At 46.5% G+C, this 20,112-nt stretch overlaps 1 protein-coding gene across 1 annotated transcript in view; it reads left to right on the top strand.

Moving 5' to 3' along the window:
• LOC139402750 (ensconsin-like) overlaps nt 1-17,770 on the top strand; it is a 63,872-nt gene extending 46,102 nt beyond the window's left edge. Inside the window, exons 7-11 of the mRNA XM_071146667.1 lie at nt 3,011-3,124; nt 4,907-5,002; nt 13,443-13,600; nt 17,120-17,277; nt 17,470-17,770. Coding sequence (XP_071002768.1) covers nt 3,011-3,124; nt 4,907-5,002; nt 13,443-13,600; nt 17,120-17,277; nt 17,470-17,770 — 827 coding nt within the window. The remainder of the gene's footprint in view (nt 1-3,010; nt 3,125-4,906; nt 5,003-13,442; nt 13,601-17,119; nt 17,278-17,469) is intronic.
• The last annotated feature ends 2,342 nt before the right edge of the window (nt 17,771-20,112 follow it).

Raw genomic sequence — 20,112 nt, 5'->3', positions numbered from 1 at the left:
ACACTATACCATCACTAGGTTCTAATACTATACCATCACTAGGTTCTAATACTATACCATCACTATGTTCTAATACTAAACCATCACTATGTTCTAATACTATACCATCACTAGGTTCTAATGCCATCACTAGGTTCTAATACTATACCATCACTAGGTTCTAATACTATACCATCACTAGGTTCTAATACTATACCATCAATAGGTTATAATACTATACCATCACTAGGTTATAATACTATACCATCACTAGGTTATAATACTATACCATCACTAGGTTCTAACACTATACCATCACTAGGTTCTAACACTATACCATCACTAGGTTCTAATACTAAACCATCACTATGTTCTAATACTAAACCATCACTAGGTTCTAATGCTATACCATCACTAGGTTCTAACGCTATACCATCACTATGTTCTAATACTAAACCATCACTATGTTCTAATACTATACCATCACTAGGTTCTAATGCCATCCCTAGGTTCTAACACTATACCATCACTAGGTTCTAATACTATACCATCACTAGGTTCTAATGCCATCACTAGGTTCTAATACTATACCATCACTAGGTTCTAATACTATGCCATCACAAGGTTCTAACACTATATCATCACTAGGTTCTAACACTATACCATCACTAGGTTCTAATACTATACCATCAATAGGTTCTAATGCTATACCATCACTAGGTTCTAATACTATACCATCACTAGGTTCTAATACTATACCATCACTAGGTTCTAATGCCATCAATAGGTTCTAATGCCATTGCTAGGTTCTAATGCCATCAATAGGTTCTAATGCCATCACTATGTTCTAATGCTATACCATCACTAGGTTCTAATACTATACCATCACTAGGTTCTAACACTATACCATCACTAGGTTCTAATACTATACCATCACTAGGTTCTAATGCCTTCAATAGGTTCTAATGCCATCACTAGGTTCTAATGCCATCACTAGGTTCTAATGCCATCAATAGGTTCTAATGCTTTACCATCACTAGGTTCTAATGCCATCCCTAGGTTCTAATGCCATCACTAGGTTAAAATGCTAAACCGTCACTCGGTTATAATGCAATCACTCGGTTTTAATGCCATCATTAGGTTATATTGCTATCACTAGGTTCTTATACCAAACCATCGCTATCTCTCTCAGCTCTCCCTCTCTCTCTCTCTCTCTCAGCTGTCTCTCTCTCTCTCAGCTGTCTCTCTCTCTCAGCTCTCTCTCTCTCTCAGCTCTCTCTCTCTCTCAGGTGTCTCTCTCTCTCTCAGCTGTCTCTCTCTCTTTCTCAGCTCTCTCTCTCAGCTGTCTCTCTCTCTTTCTCAGCTCTCTCTCTCAGCTGTCTCTCTCTCTTTCTCAGCTCTCTCTCTCAGCTGTCTCTCTCTCTTTCTCAGCTCTCTCTCTCTCAGCTGTCTCTCTCTCTCTCAGCTCTCTCTCTCTAAGCTCTCTCTCTCTCTCTCTCAGCTCTCTCTCTCTCAGCTCCCTCTCTCTCTCAGCTCCCTCTCTCTCTCTCAGCTCTCTCTCTCTCTCAGCTCTCTCTCTCAGCTCTTTCTCTCTCTCTCTCTCTCTCAGCTCTCTCTCTCAGCTCTCTCTCTCTCTCTCAGCTGTCTCTCTCTCTCAGCTCTCTCTCTCTCTCTCTCAGCTCTCTCTCTCTCTCTCTCAGCTCTCTCTCTCTCTCTCAGCTCTCTCTCTCTCTCTCAGCTGTCTCTCTCTCTCTCTCTCTCAGCTGTCTCTCTCTCTCTCTCTCTCAGCTGTCTCTCTCTCTATATCTCTCTCTCTCAGCTGTGTCTCTCTCTCTCTCAGCTGTCTCTCTCTCTCTCTCTCAGCTGTCTCTCTCTCTCTCTCAGCTGTCTCTCTCTCAGCTGTCTCTCTCTCTCAGCTCTCTCTCTCTCTCTCTCAGCTGTCTCTCTCTCTCTCAGCTCTCTCTCTCTCTCAGCTGTCTCTCTCTCTCAGCTGTCTCTCTCTCTCTCTCAGCTGTCTCTCTCTCTCTCAGCTCTCTCTCTCTCTCTCAGCTGTCTCTCTCTCTCTCTCTCTCAGCTCTCTCTCTCTCTTTCTCAGCTGTCTCTCTCTCTCTCTCTCAGCTGTCTCTCTCTCTTTCTCAGCTGTCTCTCTCTCTCTCTCAGCTGTCTCTCTCTCTCAGCTGTCTCTCTCTCAGCTCTCTCTCTCTCTCAGCTGTCTCTATCTCTCTCAGCTCTCTCTCTCTCAACTCTCTCTCTCTCAGCTGTCTCTCTCTCTCAGCTGTCTCTCTCTCTCAGCTGTCTCTCTCTCTCAGCTCTCTCTCTCTCTCTCAGCTCTCTCTCTCTCTTTCTCAGCTGTCTCTCTCTCTCTTTCTCAGCTGTCTCTCTCTCTCTTTCTCAGCTGTCTCTCTCTCTCTCTCCCAGCTGTCTATCTCTCTCAGCTGTCTCTCTCTCTCTCTCAGCTCTCTCTCTCTCTCTCTTTCTCAGCTGTCTCTCTCTCTCTCTTTCTCAGCTGTCTCTCTTTCTCAGCTGTCTCTCTCTCAGCTGTCTCTCTCTCAGCTGTATCTCTCTCTCTCAGCTGTCTCTCTCTCTCTCAGCTGTCTCTCTCTCTCTCTCTCAGCTCTCTCTCTCTCTCAGCTCTCTCTCTCTCTCTCAGCTCTCTCTCTCTCTCTCAGCTGTCCCTCTCTCTCTCAGCTGTCCCTCTCTCTCTCAGCTGTCTCTCTCTCTCTCTCTCTCAGCTGTCTCTCTCTCTCTCTCAGCTGTCTCTCTCTCTCTCAGCTGTCTCTCTCTCTCTCTCTCTCTCTCAGCTGTCTCTCTCTCAGATGTCTCTCAGCTCTCTCTCTCTCTCTCAGCTGTCTCTCTCTCTCAGCTGTCTCTCTCTCTCTCAGCTCTCTCTCTCTGCTCTCTCTCTCTCTCAGCTCTCTCTCTCTCTCTCAGCTCTCTCTCTCTCAGCTCCCTCTCTCTCTCAGCTGTCTCTCTCTCTCTCTCTCTCTCTCAGCTGTCTCTGAAGTCTGTCTGTGTATCTGTGTGTCTGTAGATGCTGACAGACGGTCTGTTTCGACCGTGAACCTTTCCAAACATGCAGCTGATCCAGTTATAACCAAGAGACTGTCCTACTCCTCTGCCACACTCTTACATTCTCCTGACAGAGGTAAACACACACACATTGTCATATTCTCCAGCTCACTCTCGCTACAGTGTCTGTAAAAATCTGTGACATCTATAAAGAAAGTTTCCTCCCGAAAACTATATTTTGGGATTTGTTTCATTGGTCCATTGTTGACAAGTTTTCAACATAATGGAACTTTCTACACTAATCATCCCTGTATGATACATTTAGCATTATGATTCTGTGTTTCACAGATTTGATTTGTCAACCATGAACTAAACAAATACTGGGTCATGTTGTCCTGGTCCTTAGCTGATAGTCTCCTGTCCTCCTCTCCCAGACTGGGTCATGTTGTCCTGCTGATAGTCTCCTGTCCTCCTCTCCCAGACTGGGTCATGTTGTCCTGGTGATAGTCTCCTGTCCTCCTCTCCCAGACTGGGTCATGTTGTCCTGCTGATAGTCTCCTGTCCTCCTCTCCCAGACTGGGTCATGTTGTCCTGCTGATAGTCTCCTGTCCTCCTCTCCCAGACTGGGTCATGTTGTCCTGCTGATAGTCTCCTGTCCTCGTCTCCCAGACTGGGTCATGTTGTCCTGCTGATAGTCTCCTGTCCTCCTCTCCCAGACTGGGTCATGTTGTCCTGCTGATAGTCTCCTGTCCTCCTCTCCCAGACTGGGTCATGTTGTCCTGCTGATAGTCTCCTGTCCTCCTCTCCCAGACTGGGTCATGTTGTCCTGGTGATAGTCTCCTGTCCTCCTCTCCCAGACTGGGTCATGTTGTCCTGCTGATAGTCTCCTGTCCTCCTCTCCCAGACTGGGTCATGTTGTCCTGCTGATAGTCTCCTGTCCTCCTCTCCCAGACTGGTTCATGTTGTCCTGCTGATAGTCTCCTGTCCTCCTCTCCCAGACTGGGTCATGTTGTCCTGCTGATAGTCTCCTGTCCTCCTCTCCCAGACTGGGTCATGTTGTCCTGCTGATAGTCTCCTGTCCTCCTCTCCCAGACTGGGTCATGTTGTCCTGCTGATAGTCTCCTGTCCTCCTCTCCCAGACTGGGTCATGTTGTCCTGCTGATAGTCTCCTGTCCTCCTCTCCCAGACTGGGTCATGTTGTCCTGCTGATAGTCTCCTGTCCTCCTCTCCCAGACTGGGTCATGTTGTCCTGCTGATAGTCTCCTGTCCTCCTCTCCCAGACTGGGTCATGTTGTCCTGCTGATAGTCTCCTGTCCTCCTCTCCCAGACTGGGTCATGTTGTCCTGCTGATAGTCTCCTGTCCTCCTCTCCCAGACTGGGTCATGTTGTCCTGCTGATAGTCTCCTGTCCTCCTCTCCCAGACTGGGTCATGTTGTTCTGGTGATAGTCTCCTGTCCTCCTCTCCCAGACTGGGTCATGTTGTCCTGCTGATAGCCTCCTGTCCTCCTCTCCCAGACTGGGTCATGTTGTCCTGCTGATAGTCTCCTGTCCTCCTCTCCCAGACTGGGTCATGTTGTCCTGCTGATAGTCTCCTGTCCTCCTCTCCCAGACTCGGTCATGTTGTCCTGCTGATAGTCTCCTGTCCTCCTCTCCCAGACTGGGTCATGTTGTCCTGCTGATAGTCTCCTGTCCTCCTCTCCCAGACTGGGTCATGTTGTCCTGCTGATAGTCTCCTGTCCTCCTCTCCCAGACTGGGTCATGTTGTCCTGCTGATAGTCTCCTGTCCTCCTCTCCCAGACTGGGTCATGTTGTCCTGGCACCATGATGAACCTTTACTTCTCTCTTTGTGTAAGCATATTGATGTTTTCCAACTAACGTGTGTGTGTGTGTGTGTGTGTGTGTGTGTGTGTTTCCCTAGGCATGCGCCAAAACACAGTGGTCAAGCGTGTTCTACAGCCCACACTCTCCTACTTGGCACGCAGCCGCAGCGCCATGAGCTTGTCTGGATACACTGGTAACACGCAATGTAGACTGTGGTAATAACAGGGGGTTAGTGGTTAGACTGGTAATAACGGGGTTAGTGGTTAGACTGTGGTAATAACAGGGGGGTTAGTGGTTGGACTCATGATTTGGTTGGGTCTAATTGTGCTGCTGTCCTGGGGCTCTGTGGGTTGTGTTTGTGTTTGTGAACAGAGCCCCAGAACCAGCTTGCTTAGGGGACTCTTCTCCAGGTTCATCTCTCTGTAGGTGATGGCTTTGTTATGGAAGGTTTGGGAATCGCTTCCTTTTAGGTGGTTGTAGAATTGAACGTCTCTTTCCTGGATTTTGATCATTAGCGGGTATCGGCCTAATTCTGCTCTGCATGCATTATTTGGTGTTCTACGTTGTACACGGGGGGATATTTTTGCAGAATTCTGCATGCAGAGTCTCAATTTGGTGTTTGTCCCATTTTGTGAATTCTTGGTTGGTGAGCGGACCCCAGGCCTCACAACCATAGAGGGCAATGGGCTCTATGACTGATTCAAGTATTTTTAGCCAGATCCTGATTGTGATGTCGAATTTTACGTTCCTTTTGATGGCATAGAAGGCCCTTCTTGGTATATTTGCAGTGTTGACCCTTCTTTTTCAAGACCTCTGCAATCTGTCCTGGCATGCTGTCAATTAACTTCTGGGCCACATTCTGACTGATGGCCGCCCATTCTTGCATAATCAATGCTTGGAGTTTGTCAGAATTTGTGTGTTTTTGTTTGTCCACCCGCCTCTTGAGGATTGACCACAAGTTCTCAATAGGATTAAGGTCTGGGGAGTTTCCTGGCCATGGACTCAAAATATCGATGTTTTGTTCCCCGAGCCACTTAGTTATCACTTTTGCCTTATGGCAAGGTGCCCCATCATGCTGGTAAAGGCATTGTTCGTCACCAAACTGTTCCTGGATGGTTGGGAGAGGTTGCTCTCGAAGGATGTGTTGGTATCATTCTTTGTTCATGGCTGTGTTCTTAGGCAAAATTGTGAGTGAGCCCACTCCCTTGGCTGAGAAGCAACCCCACACATGAATGGTCTCAGGATGCTTTACTGTTGGCATGACACAGGACTGATGGTAGCGCTCACCTTGTCTTCTCCGGACAAGCTTTTTTCCGGATGCCCCCAAACAATCTGAAAGGGGATTCATCAGAGAAAATGACTTTACCCCAGTCCCCAGCAGTCCAATCCCTGTACCTTTTGCAGAATATCAGTCTGTCCCTGATGTTTTTCCTGGAGAGAAGTGGCTTCTTTGCTGCCCTTCTTGACACCAGTCCATCCTCCATAAGCCTTCGCCTCACTGTGCGTGCAGATGCACTCACACCTGCCTGCTGCCATTCCTGAGCAAGCTCTGTTCTGGTGGTGCCCCGATCCCGCAGCTGAATCAACTTTAGGAGACGGTCCTGGCGCTTGCTGGACTTCCTTGGGCGCCCTGAAGCCTTCTTCACAACAATTGAACCGCTCTTCTTGAAGTTCTTGATGATCCGATAAATGGTTGATTTAGGTGCAATCTTACTGGCAGCAATATCCTTGCCTGTGAAGCCCTTTGTGTGCAAAGCAATGTGTTTCCTTGCAGGTAACCATGATTGACAGAGGAACAACAATGATTCCAAGCACCACCCTCCTTTTGAAGCTTCCAGTCTGTTATTTGAACTCAATCAGCATGACAGAGTGATCTCCAGCCTTGTCCTCGTCAACACTCACACCTGTGTTTACGAGAGAATCACTGACATGATGTCAGCTGGTCCTTTTGTGGCAGGGCTGAAATGCAGTGGAAATGTTTTTTTGGATTCAGTTTATTTTCATGACGAAGAGGGACTTTTTTTCACTCTTCATAACATTCTGGAGAATATGCAAATTGCCATCATACAAACTGAGGCAATTAATATTTGTGTCATTCTCAAAACTTTTGACTGTATAGTTTTCTATGTGCTTTAGGGCAACGGTGTCTAGATGGAATTTGTATTTGTGGTCCTGGCAACTGGATATTTTTCGGAACACCATTATTTTTGTCTTAGTGAGATTTAATGTCAGGGCCCAGGTCTGACAGAATCTGTGCAGAAGATCTAGGTGCTGCTGTAGGCCCTCCTTGGTTGAAGACAGAAGCACCAGATCATCAGTTGTTGAAGAGGGTGGGGCTTAAGCTGCACCCCTGTCTTGTTGTCTGTGGATTTTATAATGGTGTATAATGGTGTATGTTTTTCCCCCAACACCACTTTCCATCAATTTGTTTAGCAGACCCTCATCAAATTGAGTCAAAAGCTTTTTTAAATTTTTTTTATTTTTTAAAGCTTGTTTTTCCCCCAACGCCACTTTCCATCAGTTTGTAAAGCCCTCATGCCAAATTGAGTCGAAAGCTTTTTTGAAATCAACTAAACATGAGAAGACTTTGCCTTTGTTTTGGTTTGTTTGTTTGTCAATTGGGGTGCAGGGTGAATACGTGGTCTGTCGTACGGTAATTTGGTAAAAATGCCAATTCGACATTTGCTCAGTACATTGTTTTCGCTGAGGGAATAAACGAGTCTGCTGTTAATGATAATGCAGAGGATTTCCCCAATGTTGCTGTTGACACATATACCACAGTAGTTATTGGGGTCAAATTTGTCTCCACTTTTGTGGATTGGGGTGATCAGTCCTACGTTCCAAATTGGAGAAGATGCCAGAGCTAAGGATGATGTTAAAGAGTTTAAGTATTGCCAAATGGAATTTGTTGTCTGTATATTTTATCATTTCATTGAATATGATACCATCAACCCCACAGGCCTTTTTGGGTTGGAGGGTTTGCATTTTGTCCTGTAGTTCATTCAGTGTAATTGGAGAATCCAGTGGGTTCTGGAATCCAGTGGGTTCTGGAATCCAGTGTGTTCTGGAATCCAGTGGGTTCTGGAATCCAGTGTGTTCTGGAATCCAGTGTGTTCTGGAATTCAGTGGGTTCTGGTCTTTAATAGTTGATTCTAAGATTTGTATTTCATCATTTATATGTTTTTGTAGTTTGTTCAACAGTGGTAGGTCTGATCACCGACAATGATGAGACAGCCTATAGGGAGGAGGTCTGAGACACGCAGTGTGGTACCAGGACAACAACCTCTCCCTCAATGTGAGCAAGACAAAGGAGCTGATCATGGACTACAGGAAAAGGAGGCCAAACACACCCACATTCACCGAACAGGCCCACATTAACATTGACAGGACTGTAGTTGAGCGGGTCGAGAGTTTCAAGTTCCTTGGTGTCCACATCACCAATGAACTATCATGGTCCAAACACACCAAGACAGTTTTGAAGAGGGCACAACAAAACCTTTTCCCCCTCAGGAGATTTGGCATGGGTCCCCAGATCCTCAAAAACGTTCTACAGCTGCACCATTGAGAGCATCCTGGATCACCGCCTGGTATGGCAACTGCTCAGCATCTAACCGTAAGGCGCTACAGAGGGTAGTGCGTAGGGCCCAGTACACCACTGGGACCAAGCTTCCTGCCACCCAGGACCTTTATAATAGGCGGTGTCAGAGGAAAGCCCATAAAATTGTCAGGGACTCCAGTCACCCAAGTCATAGACTGTTCTCTCTGCTACCGCACAAGCAAGCAGTACCGGAGTCTAGGACCAAAAGGCTCCTTAAAAGCTTCTACCCACAGGCCATACGTCTGCTGAACAATTCATCTATAATGATACAGGGCGAGACCCACGTCTGATGAACAATGAAACCAGACGATTTACATTGAACTCTTCCTCCCCCCTCCTTGTACCCTGCTGCTACTCGCTGTTTATTATCTATGCATAGTCACTTCACCCCTACCTACATGTACAAATTACCTCAAAACTGAACTGTATATAGTCTTATTATTATTTTATTGTTACTTTTTATTATTTTTCACTTAATCAATCAATCAATCACATTTATTTATATAGCCGTTCTAATAATTATACTACAGGGCACTCTTATTATACTACAGGGCACTCTTATTATACTACAGGGCACTCTTATTATACTACAAGGCACTCTTATTATACTACAGGGCACTCTTATTATACTACAGGGCACTCTTATTATACTACAGGGCACTCTTATTATACTACAGGGCACTCTTATTATACTACAGGGCACTCTTATTATACTACAGGGCACTCTTATTATACTACAGGGCACTCTTATTATACTACAAGGTACTCTTATGTAATGTAAATCATATTTATTTATATAGCCGTTCTTACATCAGCTGATATCTCAAAGTGTTGTACAGAAACCCAGCCTAAAACCCCAAACAGCAAGCAATGCAGGTGTACAAGCACGGTGGCTAGGAAAAACTCCCTAGAAAGGCCAAAACCTAGGAAGAAACCTAGAGAGGAACCAGGCTATGTGGGGTGGCCAGTCCTCTTCTGGCTGTGCCGGGTGGAGATTATAACAGAACATGGCCAAGATGTTCAAATGTTCATAGATGACCAGCAGGGTCAAATAATAATAATCACAGTAGTTGTCGAGGGTGCAGCAAGTCAGCACTTCAGGAGTAAATGTCAGTTGGCTTTTCATAGCCGATCATTGAGAGTAGCTCTACCGCTCCTGCTGTCTCTAGAGAGTTGAAAACAGCAGGTCTGGGACAGGTAGCACGTCCGGTGAACAGGTCAGGGTTCCATAGCCGCAGGCAGAACAGTTGAAATTGGAGCAGCAGCACGACCAGGTGGACTGGGGACAGCAAGGTGTCATCATGCCAGGTAGTCCTGAGGCATGGTCCTAGGGCTCGTGAGAGAGAGAATTCACACAGGACACCGGATAGGACAGGAGAAGTACTCCAGATACAGTGCCTTGCGAAAGTATTCGGCCCCCTTGAACTTTGCGACCTTTTGCCACATTTCAGGCTTCAAACATAAAGATATAAAACTGTATTTTTTTGTGAAGAATCAACAACAAGTGGGACACAATCATGAAGTGGAACGACATTTATTGGATATTTCAAACTTTTTTAACAAATCAAAAACTGAAAAATTGGGCGTGCAATATATATAACAAACTGACCCTACCCCCCCGACACATAAACTACTGCAGCATAAGTACTGGAGGCTGAGACAGGAGGGGTCAGACACTGTGGCCCCATCCGATGATACCCCAGATATCCCTCTAGGGCCAAACAGGCAGGATATAACCCCACCCACTTTGCCAAAGCACAGCCCCCACACCACTAGAGGGATATCTTCAACCACCAACTTACCATTGTGAGACAAGGCCGAGTATAGCCCACAAAGATCTCCGCCACGGCACAACCCAAGGCACAACCCAAGGGGGGGAGGGGCGCCAACCCGGACAGGAAGATCACGTCATTGAGTCCACCCACTCAAGTGACACACCCTTCCTAGGGACGGCATGGAAGAGCACCAGTAAGCCAGTGACTCAGCCCCTGTAATAGGGTTAGAGGCAGAGAATCCCAGTGGAGAGAGGGGAACCGGCCAGGCAGACACAGCAAGGGCGGTTCGCTGCTCCAGAGCCTTTCCGTTCACCTTCCCATTCCTGGGCCAGACTACACTCAATCATATGACCCACTGAAGAGATGAGTCTTCAGTAAAGACTTAAAGGTTGAGACAAAGTCTGCGTCTCTCACATGGGTAGGCAGACCATTCCATAATAATGGAGCTCTATAGGAGAAAGCCCTGCCTCCAGCTGTTTGCTTAGAAATTCTAGGGACAGTTAGGAGGCCTGCGTCTTGTGACCGTAGCGTACGTGTAGGTATGTACGGCAGGACCAAATCAGAGAGATAGGTAGGAGCAAGCCCATGTAATGCTTTGTAGGTAAGCAGTAAAACCTTGAAATCAGCCCTTGCCTTAACAGGAAGCCCGTGTAGGGAGGCTAGCACTGGAGTAATATGATCAAATATTTTGTTTCTAGTCAGGATTCTAGCAGCTGTATTTAGCACTAACTGAAGTTTATTTAGTGCTTTATCCAGGTAGCCAGAAAGTAGAGCATTGCAGTAGTCTAACCTAGAAGTGACAAAAGCATGGATTAATTTTTCTGCATCATTTTTGGACAGAAAGTTTCAGATTTTTGCAATGTTACGTAGATGGAAAAAAGCTGTCCTTGAAATGGTCTTGATATGTTCTTCAAAAGAGAGATCAGGGTCCAGAGTAACGCCGAGGTCCTTCACAGTTTTATTTGAGACGACTGTACAACCATTAAGATTAATTGTCAGATTCAACAGAAGATCTCTTTGTTTCTTGGGACCTAGAACAAGCATCTCTGTTTTGTCCGAGTTTAAAAGTAGAAAGTTTGCAGCCATCCACTTCCTTATGTCTGAAACACATGCTTCTAGCAAGGGCAATTTTGGGGCTTTACCATGTTTCATTGAAATGTACAGCTGTGTGTCATCTGCATAGCAGTGAAAGTTAACATTATGTCCGAATGACATCCCCAAGAGGTAAAATATATAGTGAAAACAATAGTGGTCCTAAAACGGAACCTTGAGGAACACCGAAATTTACAGTTGATTTGTCAGAGGACAAACCATTCACAGAGACAAACTGATATCTTTTTATTGAATATGATACCATCAACCCCACGGGCCTTTTTGGGTTGGAGGGTTTGCATTTTGTCCTGTAGTTTATTCAATGTAATTGGAGAATCCAGTGGGTTCTGGTAGTCTTTAATAGTTGATTCAAAGATTTATCTTTCCGACAGATAAGATCTAAACCAGGCCAGAACTTGTCCATGTAGACCAATTTGGGTTTCCAATCTCTCCAAAAGAATGTGGTGATCGATGGTATCAAAAGCAGCACTAAGGTCTAGGAGCACGAGGACAGATGCAGAGCCTCGGTCCGATGCCATTAAAATGTAATTTACCACCTTCACAAGTGCCGTCTCAGTGCTATGATGGAGTCTAAAACCAGACTGAAGCATTTAGTATACATTGTTTGTCTTCAGGAAGAGCTTTTTCTAAAATATTTGAGAGGAATGGGAGATTCGACATAGGCCGATAGTTTTTTAATATTTTCTTGGGTTAATGTTTGGCTTTTTCAAGAGAGGCTTTATTACTGCCACTTTTAGTGAGTTTGGTACACATCCGGTGGATAGAGAGCCGTTTGTTATGTTCAACATAGGAGGACCAAGCACAGGAAGCAGCTCTTTCAGTAGTTTAGTTGGAATAGGGTCCAGTATGCAGCTTGAAGGTTTAGAGGCCATGATTATTTTCATCATTGTGTCAAGAGATATAGTACTAAAACACTTGAGCGTCTCTCTTGATCCTAGGTCCTGGCAGAGTTGTGCAGACTCAGGACAATTGAGCTTTGAAGGAATCCGCAGATTTAAAGAGGAGTCCGTAATTTGCTTTCTAATAATCATGATCTTTTCCTCAAAGAAGTTCATGAATTTATCAAATAAAGTGAAAGCCATCCTCACTTGGGGAATGCTGCTTTTTAGTTAGCTTTGCGACAGTATCAAAAAGGAATTTCGTATTGTTCTTATTCTCCTCAATTAAGTTAGAAAAATAGGATGATCGAGCAGCAGTGAGGGCTCTTCGGTACTGCACAGTACTGTCTTTCCAAGCTAGTCGGAAGACTTCCAGTTTGGTGTGCCGCCATTTCCGTTCCAATTTTCTGGAAGCTTGCTTCAGAGCTCGGGTATTTTCTGTGTACCAGGGAGCTAGTTTCTTATGACAAATGCTTTTAGTTTTTAGGGGTGCAACTGTATCTAGGGTATTACACAAGGTTAAATTGAGTTCCTCAGTTAGGTGGTTAACTGATTTTTGTCCTCTGACATCCTTGGGTAGACAGAGGGAGTCTAGATTGTGTTAATTGTTTTTTGGTAGACTTCCACACTACTCTCCTTCCATCTATATCATTTCTTAATATTATTCAGTTCCTTTGGCTTTTGATGCCTCATGATTGAGTATTGCTCTGTTCAAGTATACTGTGATTTTGCTGTGATCTGATAGGGGCGACACCCCTATCTCTCTCTCTCTTATTCTCTCTTATTCTCTCTCTAACTTCCCCTCTCTCTCTTCCTCTCTCTCTCTCTTATTCTCTCTCTAACTTCCCCTCTCTCTCTTCCCCTCTCTCTCTTCCTCTCTCTCTCTCTTATTCTCTCTCTAACTTCCTCTCTCTCTCTCTTCCTCTCTCTCTTATTCTCTCTCTAACTTCCTCTCTCTCTCTCTTATTCTCTCTCTAACTTCCCCTCTCTCTCTTCCTCTCTCTCTTCCTCTCTCTCTATAAATGATGTCGCCTAATGTGTGATCAATAGCTCTGATTGATTATATCGCTAACCTGTCAGACTCCTGATGGTTAGTGTCCTCACCAACGGTGTCTGCACGTGGTAGCACTAACAAATACTCCTCTTTTCCCTCTCTTGGCTCTCTGTTCCTCGCCATCTCTTCCTCCTTTCTTTCCTCGCCTCCTTTTCTCCTTCCTTTCACCCATCCTGTCCATGTCTAACCCCTGATTGGTGGTGACCGTGTGACAGGAGCCATGCCTGTATGTCCTCGCTCGGTGTCCTGTCACCCTATGGGATCTATGTCCTTCAAGTCCATCCAGTCCCAGCCTCTGACCGTCTGCCGCAGCCAAGAGCCACTCCTCCCCAGGGACATGACCAACCGCCGGAGGACCACCGGCAAAGCACCGGTAAGACATGACATTATCAATATGCATGTTGTTGATTTAACACATGACATCATCAACATGCACCGGTAACACATGACGACATCATCAACATGCACCGGTAACACATGACGACATCATCAACTTGCAACGGTAACACATGACGACATCATCAACTTGCACCGGTAACACATGACGACATCATCAACATGCACCGGTAACACATGACGACATCATCAACATGCACCGGTAACACATGACGACATCATCAACATGCACCGGTAACACAAGACGACATCATGAACTTGCACCGGTAACACATGACGTCATCAGCCTGCACCGATAACACATGACGTCATCAACCTGCACCGGTAAGACTTGAGGGCGTGTTCCTCTGCTCAGGCGTTGCTGACACATGCCAGATCTAACAACGATAAGTAATCAGCTCCCAAAATGATGACTTTTAAGTGACTTTACTTTCAATAATCTGATGACTGTTATTTATTTCATCTAATAGCTATGTTTAATTGTAACAATTTACTCATTAGGAATTTGGGGGCACCACAGAAGAGGTTGTTTAAAGAGTTACCATCTGCCAAATTAAACTCTAGAAGGTCTTTACCTATCACATCCATAAAACAGTCAACATATTAATCATAACATCATATCATCATTCTGAACAGTCGTAACCTCCTTGGATCTGCAAAAACCCCTGGCCGTACTCATGACTCACTACTACAGAAATTGGTTTAATCATTTATTTACTAGCTAACTAAATAATGACACAGAATAAACATGGAGAAAAGAGAGAGAGAATAAGGGACACTTATCGTGGATACATTCTATAAATATTCTTCCATTAATCATATACTTTGTACACGAACCGCCGCCCGTTTGGAGTAAAAAACATGAATGTATTTACGTGTGAAATGCCTTCGTTTGTCATTTATCTCTGTCGGAACCAAGCCTTCTCGGAAAGGGGTTTGGTTGGGCCTTCTCTTGGACTTGAGTGTAAGGCTCTGATTGTCCACAAGAGGTCACAATGTCCTTCTTCTTAGTTGTCCGAGGCTTCAATGCCTTGTTCTGTCATCTGGAGCAGAACTTAAAGATTGTGTTCCCTTCCATTGGTCCTCTGAAGACGGCCAATCAGCCGTGTCGATGATCCCCAGTGGGGTGATGAGAGCAGCGATGGTCTGAAGAGAGTAACAGGAAGGTCCTACTGGAATTAACTTTCCTAAATACCATACTCAGGACAGGCTAATCAGCTGTACCAGTGATTGTCTGAGGTGAGCTTCTCACTTCTTCCTCCTCGTGTTGGTGTTCAGGATTCGGACCACGATGGACATGAGCTGGTAATTTGTATTTTTTATAAATAAATAAAGTTACACTTTTTCCTGCTCCCAAGTGGCGCAGGGGTTTAAGGCACTGCATCTCAGTGCTAGAGGCGTCACTACAGACACCCTGGTTCGAATCCAGGCTGTATCACAACCGGCCGAGATTGGGTGCACAATTGGCCCAGCGTCGTCCGGGTTTGCCCTGGTGCCCTGTAAATAGGAATTTGTTCTTAACTGACTTCCCTAATTAAATAAAGGTTAAATAAATAAATAAAATATATATACTTTTTATTTTATTATGATGCTGATGAATGGCACGACAATGGGCCACAGGATCTCGTCTATAAAATACAATTGTGTTCATTGTCCGTAACTTATGCCTGCCCCATACCATAACCCCACCGCCACCATGGGGCACTTTGTTCACAATGTTGACATCAGTAAACCGCTCGCCCACACCACACCATACACGTCGTCTGTAGTTGTGAGGCCGGTTAGACGCCAAATTCTCTAAAACAACGTTGGAGGTGGCTTATGATAGATAAATGAACATTCAATCCTCTGGCAACAGCTTTAGTGAACATTCCTGCAGCATGCCAATTGCACGCTCCTTCAAAACTTGAGACGTCTGTGGCATTGTATTGTGTGACAAAACGGCACATTTTAGTGTGGCCTTTTATTTTCCCCAGCACAAGGTGAACCTGTGTAATGATCATGCTGTTTAATCAGCTTCTTGATATGCCACACCTGTCAGGTGGATGGATTATCTTGGCAAAGGAGAAATACTCACTAACAGGGATGGAAACAAATTGATTTAATTAGTTGGCAACTGAATTAATCAGGGGCAGGTAATCCACTTTGAGCTGGGAGGTGATGTTGGAACATTGCTGCTATAACATCCTCCACTCTTCTGGGAAGGCTTTCGACTAGATGTAGGAACATTGCTGCTATAACAGCCTCCACTCTTCTGGGAAGGCTTTCCACTAGATGTTGGAACATTGCTGCGGGGACTTGCTTCCATTCAGCCACAAGAGCATTAGTGAGGTCGAACACTGATGTTGGGCGATTAGGCCAGGCTCACAGTCGGTGAACCAATTCATCCCATGGGGTTGAGGTCAGGGCTCTTTCTGTGAAGGCCAGTCAAGTTCTTCCACACTGATCTAGATGAACAAATTCTGTATGTACCTCACTTTGTGCACGGGGGCATTGTCATTCTGAAACAGGAAAGGGCCGTCCCCAGACTGTTGCCACGAAGTTAGAAGCACAGAATGGTCTAGAATGTCATTGTATACTGTAGCGTTAAGAATTCCCTTCACTGGAACTAAGGGGCCCGAACCATGAAAAACAGCCCCAGACCATTATTCCTTCTCCACCAAACTTTACAGTTGGCACTATGCATTGGGGCAGGTAGCGTTCTCCTGGCATCTGCCAAACCCAGATCCGTCTGTCAGACTGCCAGATGGTGAAGCGTGATTCATCCCTCCAGAGAACACGTTTCCACTGCTCCAGAGTCCAATGGCAGTGAACTTTACTCCACTCCAGCCAACGCATGGCATTCTGGCGATCTTAGGCTTGTGTGCAGCTGCTCAGCCATGGAAACCCATTTCATGAAGCTCCCGATGAACAATTACTGTGCTGACGTTGCTTCCAGAGGCAGTTTGGAACTTGTTAGTGAGTGTTGCAAGTTGCAACCAAGGACAGATGATTTTTACACGCTACGGGCACTCGGCGGTCTCGTTCTGTGAGCTTGTGTGGCCTACCACTTCATGGCTGAGCCGTTGTTGCTCCTAGACGTTTCCACTTCCAAATAACAGCACTAGCAGGGCAGAAATTTGACAAACTGATTTGTTGGAAAGGTGGCATCCTATGACGGTGCCATGTTGAAAGTCACTGAGGTCTTCAGTATGGCCATTCTACTACCAATGTTTGTCAATGAAGATTGCATGGCTGGGTGCTCGATTTTTATACATCTGTCAGCAACGGGTGTGGCTGAAATAGCCGAATCCACTAATTTGAAGTGGTGTCCACATACATTTGTATATATAGTATAAATCACACGACCATGTGTGACAATAAAATGAAAAAATAAATGTACATGTTGAGGCGTTCACACGTTCAACAAGGTGTTAGTAAGGCGTTCCTTTGGTTAATTTATGGCCTTTATCACCCCTCACTCATTCGTGTGTGTGTCTGTGTTTGTGTGTGTAAGGATAAAACTCGGGACTCAGTCAGAAAGTCTTGGAGCAACCTCTCCATGCCTCTGACCACGCCCCCTCTGACCACGCCCCCTCTGACCACACCCACTGCCAAAATGTCCCGGTCGCCACGGAAACAGCAGAGTAGAGTGACAGCTCCCTCGCCTGGCAGGTTGGTGGAAATAGCAGCTCATAGAGAACCTATAATTCTAATATCTCTCTAATACGCCACTAGACTAGACGACCTCATCTCTCTGTTACAGTTAGTGGGTCATAACCTAGCGCTCTGGATAAAAGCAGTGCACTATGTAGGGAATAGGGTGCCATTTCATCTCTCTCTCCTCTTTCACCCCCCCTCCCCCAGACCACCCCAGAGAGAGAAGCCGTCCCCTCGCCCCTCCACCCCCAAGCAGCTGTGGTCTTCCAGTGGAAGGGATGTGGGGAACCTCAGGCCCAGTAGGACGGTGCCAGAGGGCCTGTCCTTGTCTCTGATTGGACCGCAGGCAGCAGGAGGACCTGAGGGAGACCACGGGGGTCTGACACCCTCCCAGCCCCACCCTCAGACCCTTGGCCAATCCAGAGCCAGCCCAAGCACAGGCACAGTAGTACACACAGACACACACACAGCAGTAGACAGACAGACAGAACTATCCACACAGCAGTAGACAGACAGAACTAGCCACACAGCAGTAGACAGACAGACAGAACTAGCCACACAGCAGTAGACAGACAGAACTAGCCACACAGCAGTAGACAGACAGAACTAGCCACACAGCAGTAGACAGACAGAACTAGCCACACAGCAGTAGACAGACAGACAGAACTAGCCACACAGCAGTAGACAGACAGAACTAGCCACACAACAGTAGACAGACAGAACTAGCCACACAACAGTAGACAGACAGACAGAACTAGCCACACAGCAGTAGCCAGACAGACAGAACTAGCCACACAGCAGTAGCCAGACAGACAGAACTAGCCACACAGCAGTAGACAGACAGAACTAGCCACACAGCAGTAGCCAGACAGACAGAACTAGCCACACAGCAGTAGCCAGACAGACAGAACTAGCCACACAGCAGTAGCCAGACAGACAGAACTAGCCACACAGCAGTAGCCAGACAGACAGAACTAGCCACACAGCAGTAGCCAGACAGACAGAACTAGCCACACAGCAGTAGACAGACAGAACTAGCCACACAGCAGTAGCCAGACAGACAGAACTAGCCACACAGCAGTAGACAGACAGACAGAACTAGCCACACAGCAGTAGCCAGACAGACAGAACTAGCCACACAGCAGTAGCCAGACAGACAGAACTAGCCACACAGCAGTAGACAGACAGACATAACTAGCCACACAGCAGTAGACAGACAGACATAACTAGCCACACAGCAGTAGCCAGACAGACAGAACTAGCCACACAGCAGTAGACAGACAGACAGAACTAGCCACACAGCAGTAGCCAGACAGACAGAACTAGCCACACAGCAGTAGACAGACAGACAGAACTAGCCACACAGCAGTAGCCAGACAGACAGAACTAGCCACACAGCAGTAGCCAGACAGACAGAACTAGCCACACAGCAGTAGACAGACAGACAGAACTAGCCACACAGCAGTAGCCAGACAGACAGAACTAGCCACACAGCAGTAGCCAGACAGACAGAACTAGCCACACAGCAGTAGCCAGACAGACAGAACTAGCCACACAGCAGTAGCCAGACAGACAGAACTAGCCACACAGCAGTAGCCAGACAGACAGAACTAGCCACACAGCAGTAGCCAGACAGACATAACTAGCCACACAGCAGTAGCCAGACAGACAGAACTAGCCACACAGCAGTAGCCAGACAGACAGAACTAGCCACACAGCAGTAGCCAGACAGACAGAACTAGCCACACAGCAGTAGACAGACAGACAGAACTAGCCACACAGCAGTAGCCAGACAGACAGAACTAGCCACACAGCAGTAGCCAGACAGACAGAACTAGCCACACAGCAGTAGCCAGACAGACAGAACTAGCCACACAGCAGTAGCCAGACAGACAGAACTAGCCACACAGCAGTAGCCAGACAGACAGAACTAGCCACACAGCAGTAGACAGACAGAACTAGCCACACAGCAGTAGCCAGACAGACAGAACTAGCCACACAGCAGTAGACAGAACTAGCCACACAGCAGTAGACAGACAGACAGAACTAGCCACACAGCAGTAGACAGAACTAGCCACACAGCAGTAGACAGACAGACAGAACTAGCCACACAGCAGTAGCCAGACAGACAGAACTAGCCACACAGCAGTAGACAGAACTAGCCACACAGCAGTAGACAGACAGACAGAACTAGCCACACGGCAGCACTGTTTTGTGTTATTGCTGCTACAACCTGAGGACAGTTAATCATTCTGCTTGTTTCAAACTGTTTTGTTGAATAGTCCACATCACAGCAATCGTATAGCCACGTGACAGGTGTGTGTGTGTGTGTGTGTGTTTATAGAGTGTGTGGGCAGTCCCACAGCCCAAAGGCCTACAGCTGTCACCACAGACGCAGAGGAGGCAGTTCGAATCCTGGCAGAGAAACGCAGACAAGCCCGGGAACAGAGGGAGAGAGAGGAGGAACAGAGGGAGAGAGAGGAGGAACAGAGGGAGAGAGAGGAGGAACAGAGGGAGAGAGAGGAGGAACAGAGGGAGAGAGAGGAGGAGAAGAGATGGAGGGAGGAAGATGAGAGACGAGAGGAGGAGGAGAGACAGCAGAAACAGGTCAGATAAATGGGAACACACGGAGTCGATGAATAGTTTTTATAGAATGAGAATTAATGTACATTTAGTGGCCTCCCTTTTCTCTCTCTGTCCCCCACCCTCTACCTCTCTCTCTCTCTCCCCCACCCTCTACCTCTCTCTCTCTCTCCCCCACCCTCTACCTCTCTCTCTCTCTCCCCCACCCTCTACCTCTCTCTCTCTCTCCCCCACCCTCTACCTCTCTCTCTCTGTCCCTCACCCTCT

Source organism: Oncorhynchus clarkii, unplaced genomic scaffold (assembly GCF_045791955.1).
Source record: "Oncorhynchus clarkii lewisi isolate Uvic-CL-2024 unplaced genomic scaffold, UVic_Ocla_1.0 unplaced_contig_6721_pilon_pilon, whole genome shotgun sequence".
NCBI lineage: Eukaryota > Metazoa > Chordata > Actinopteri > Salmoniformes > Salmonidae > Oncorhynchus > Oncorhynchus clarkii.
Note: the sequence above shows the minus strand (reverse complement) of the source record. Positions and strands in the feature narration are given on the sequence as shown.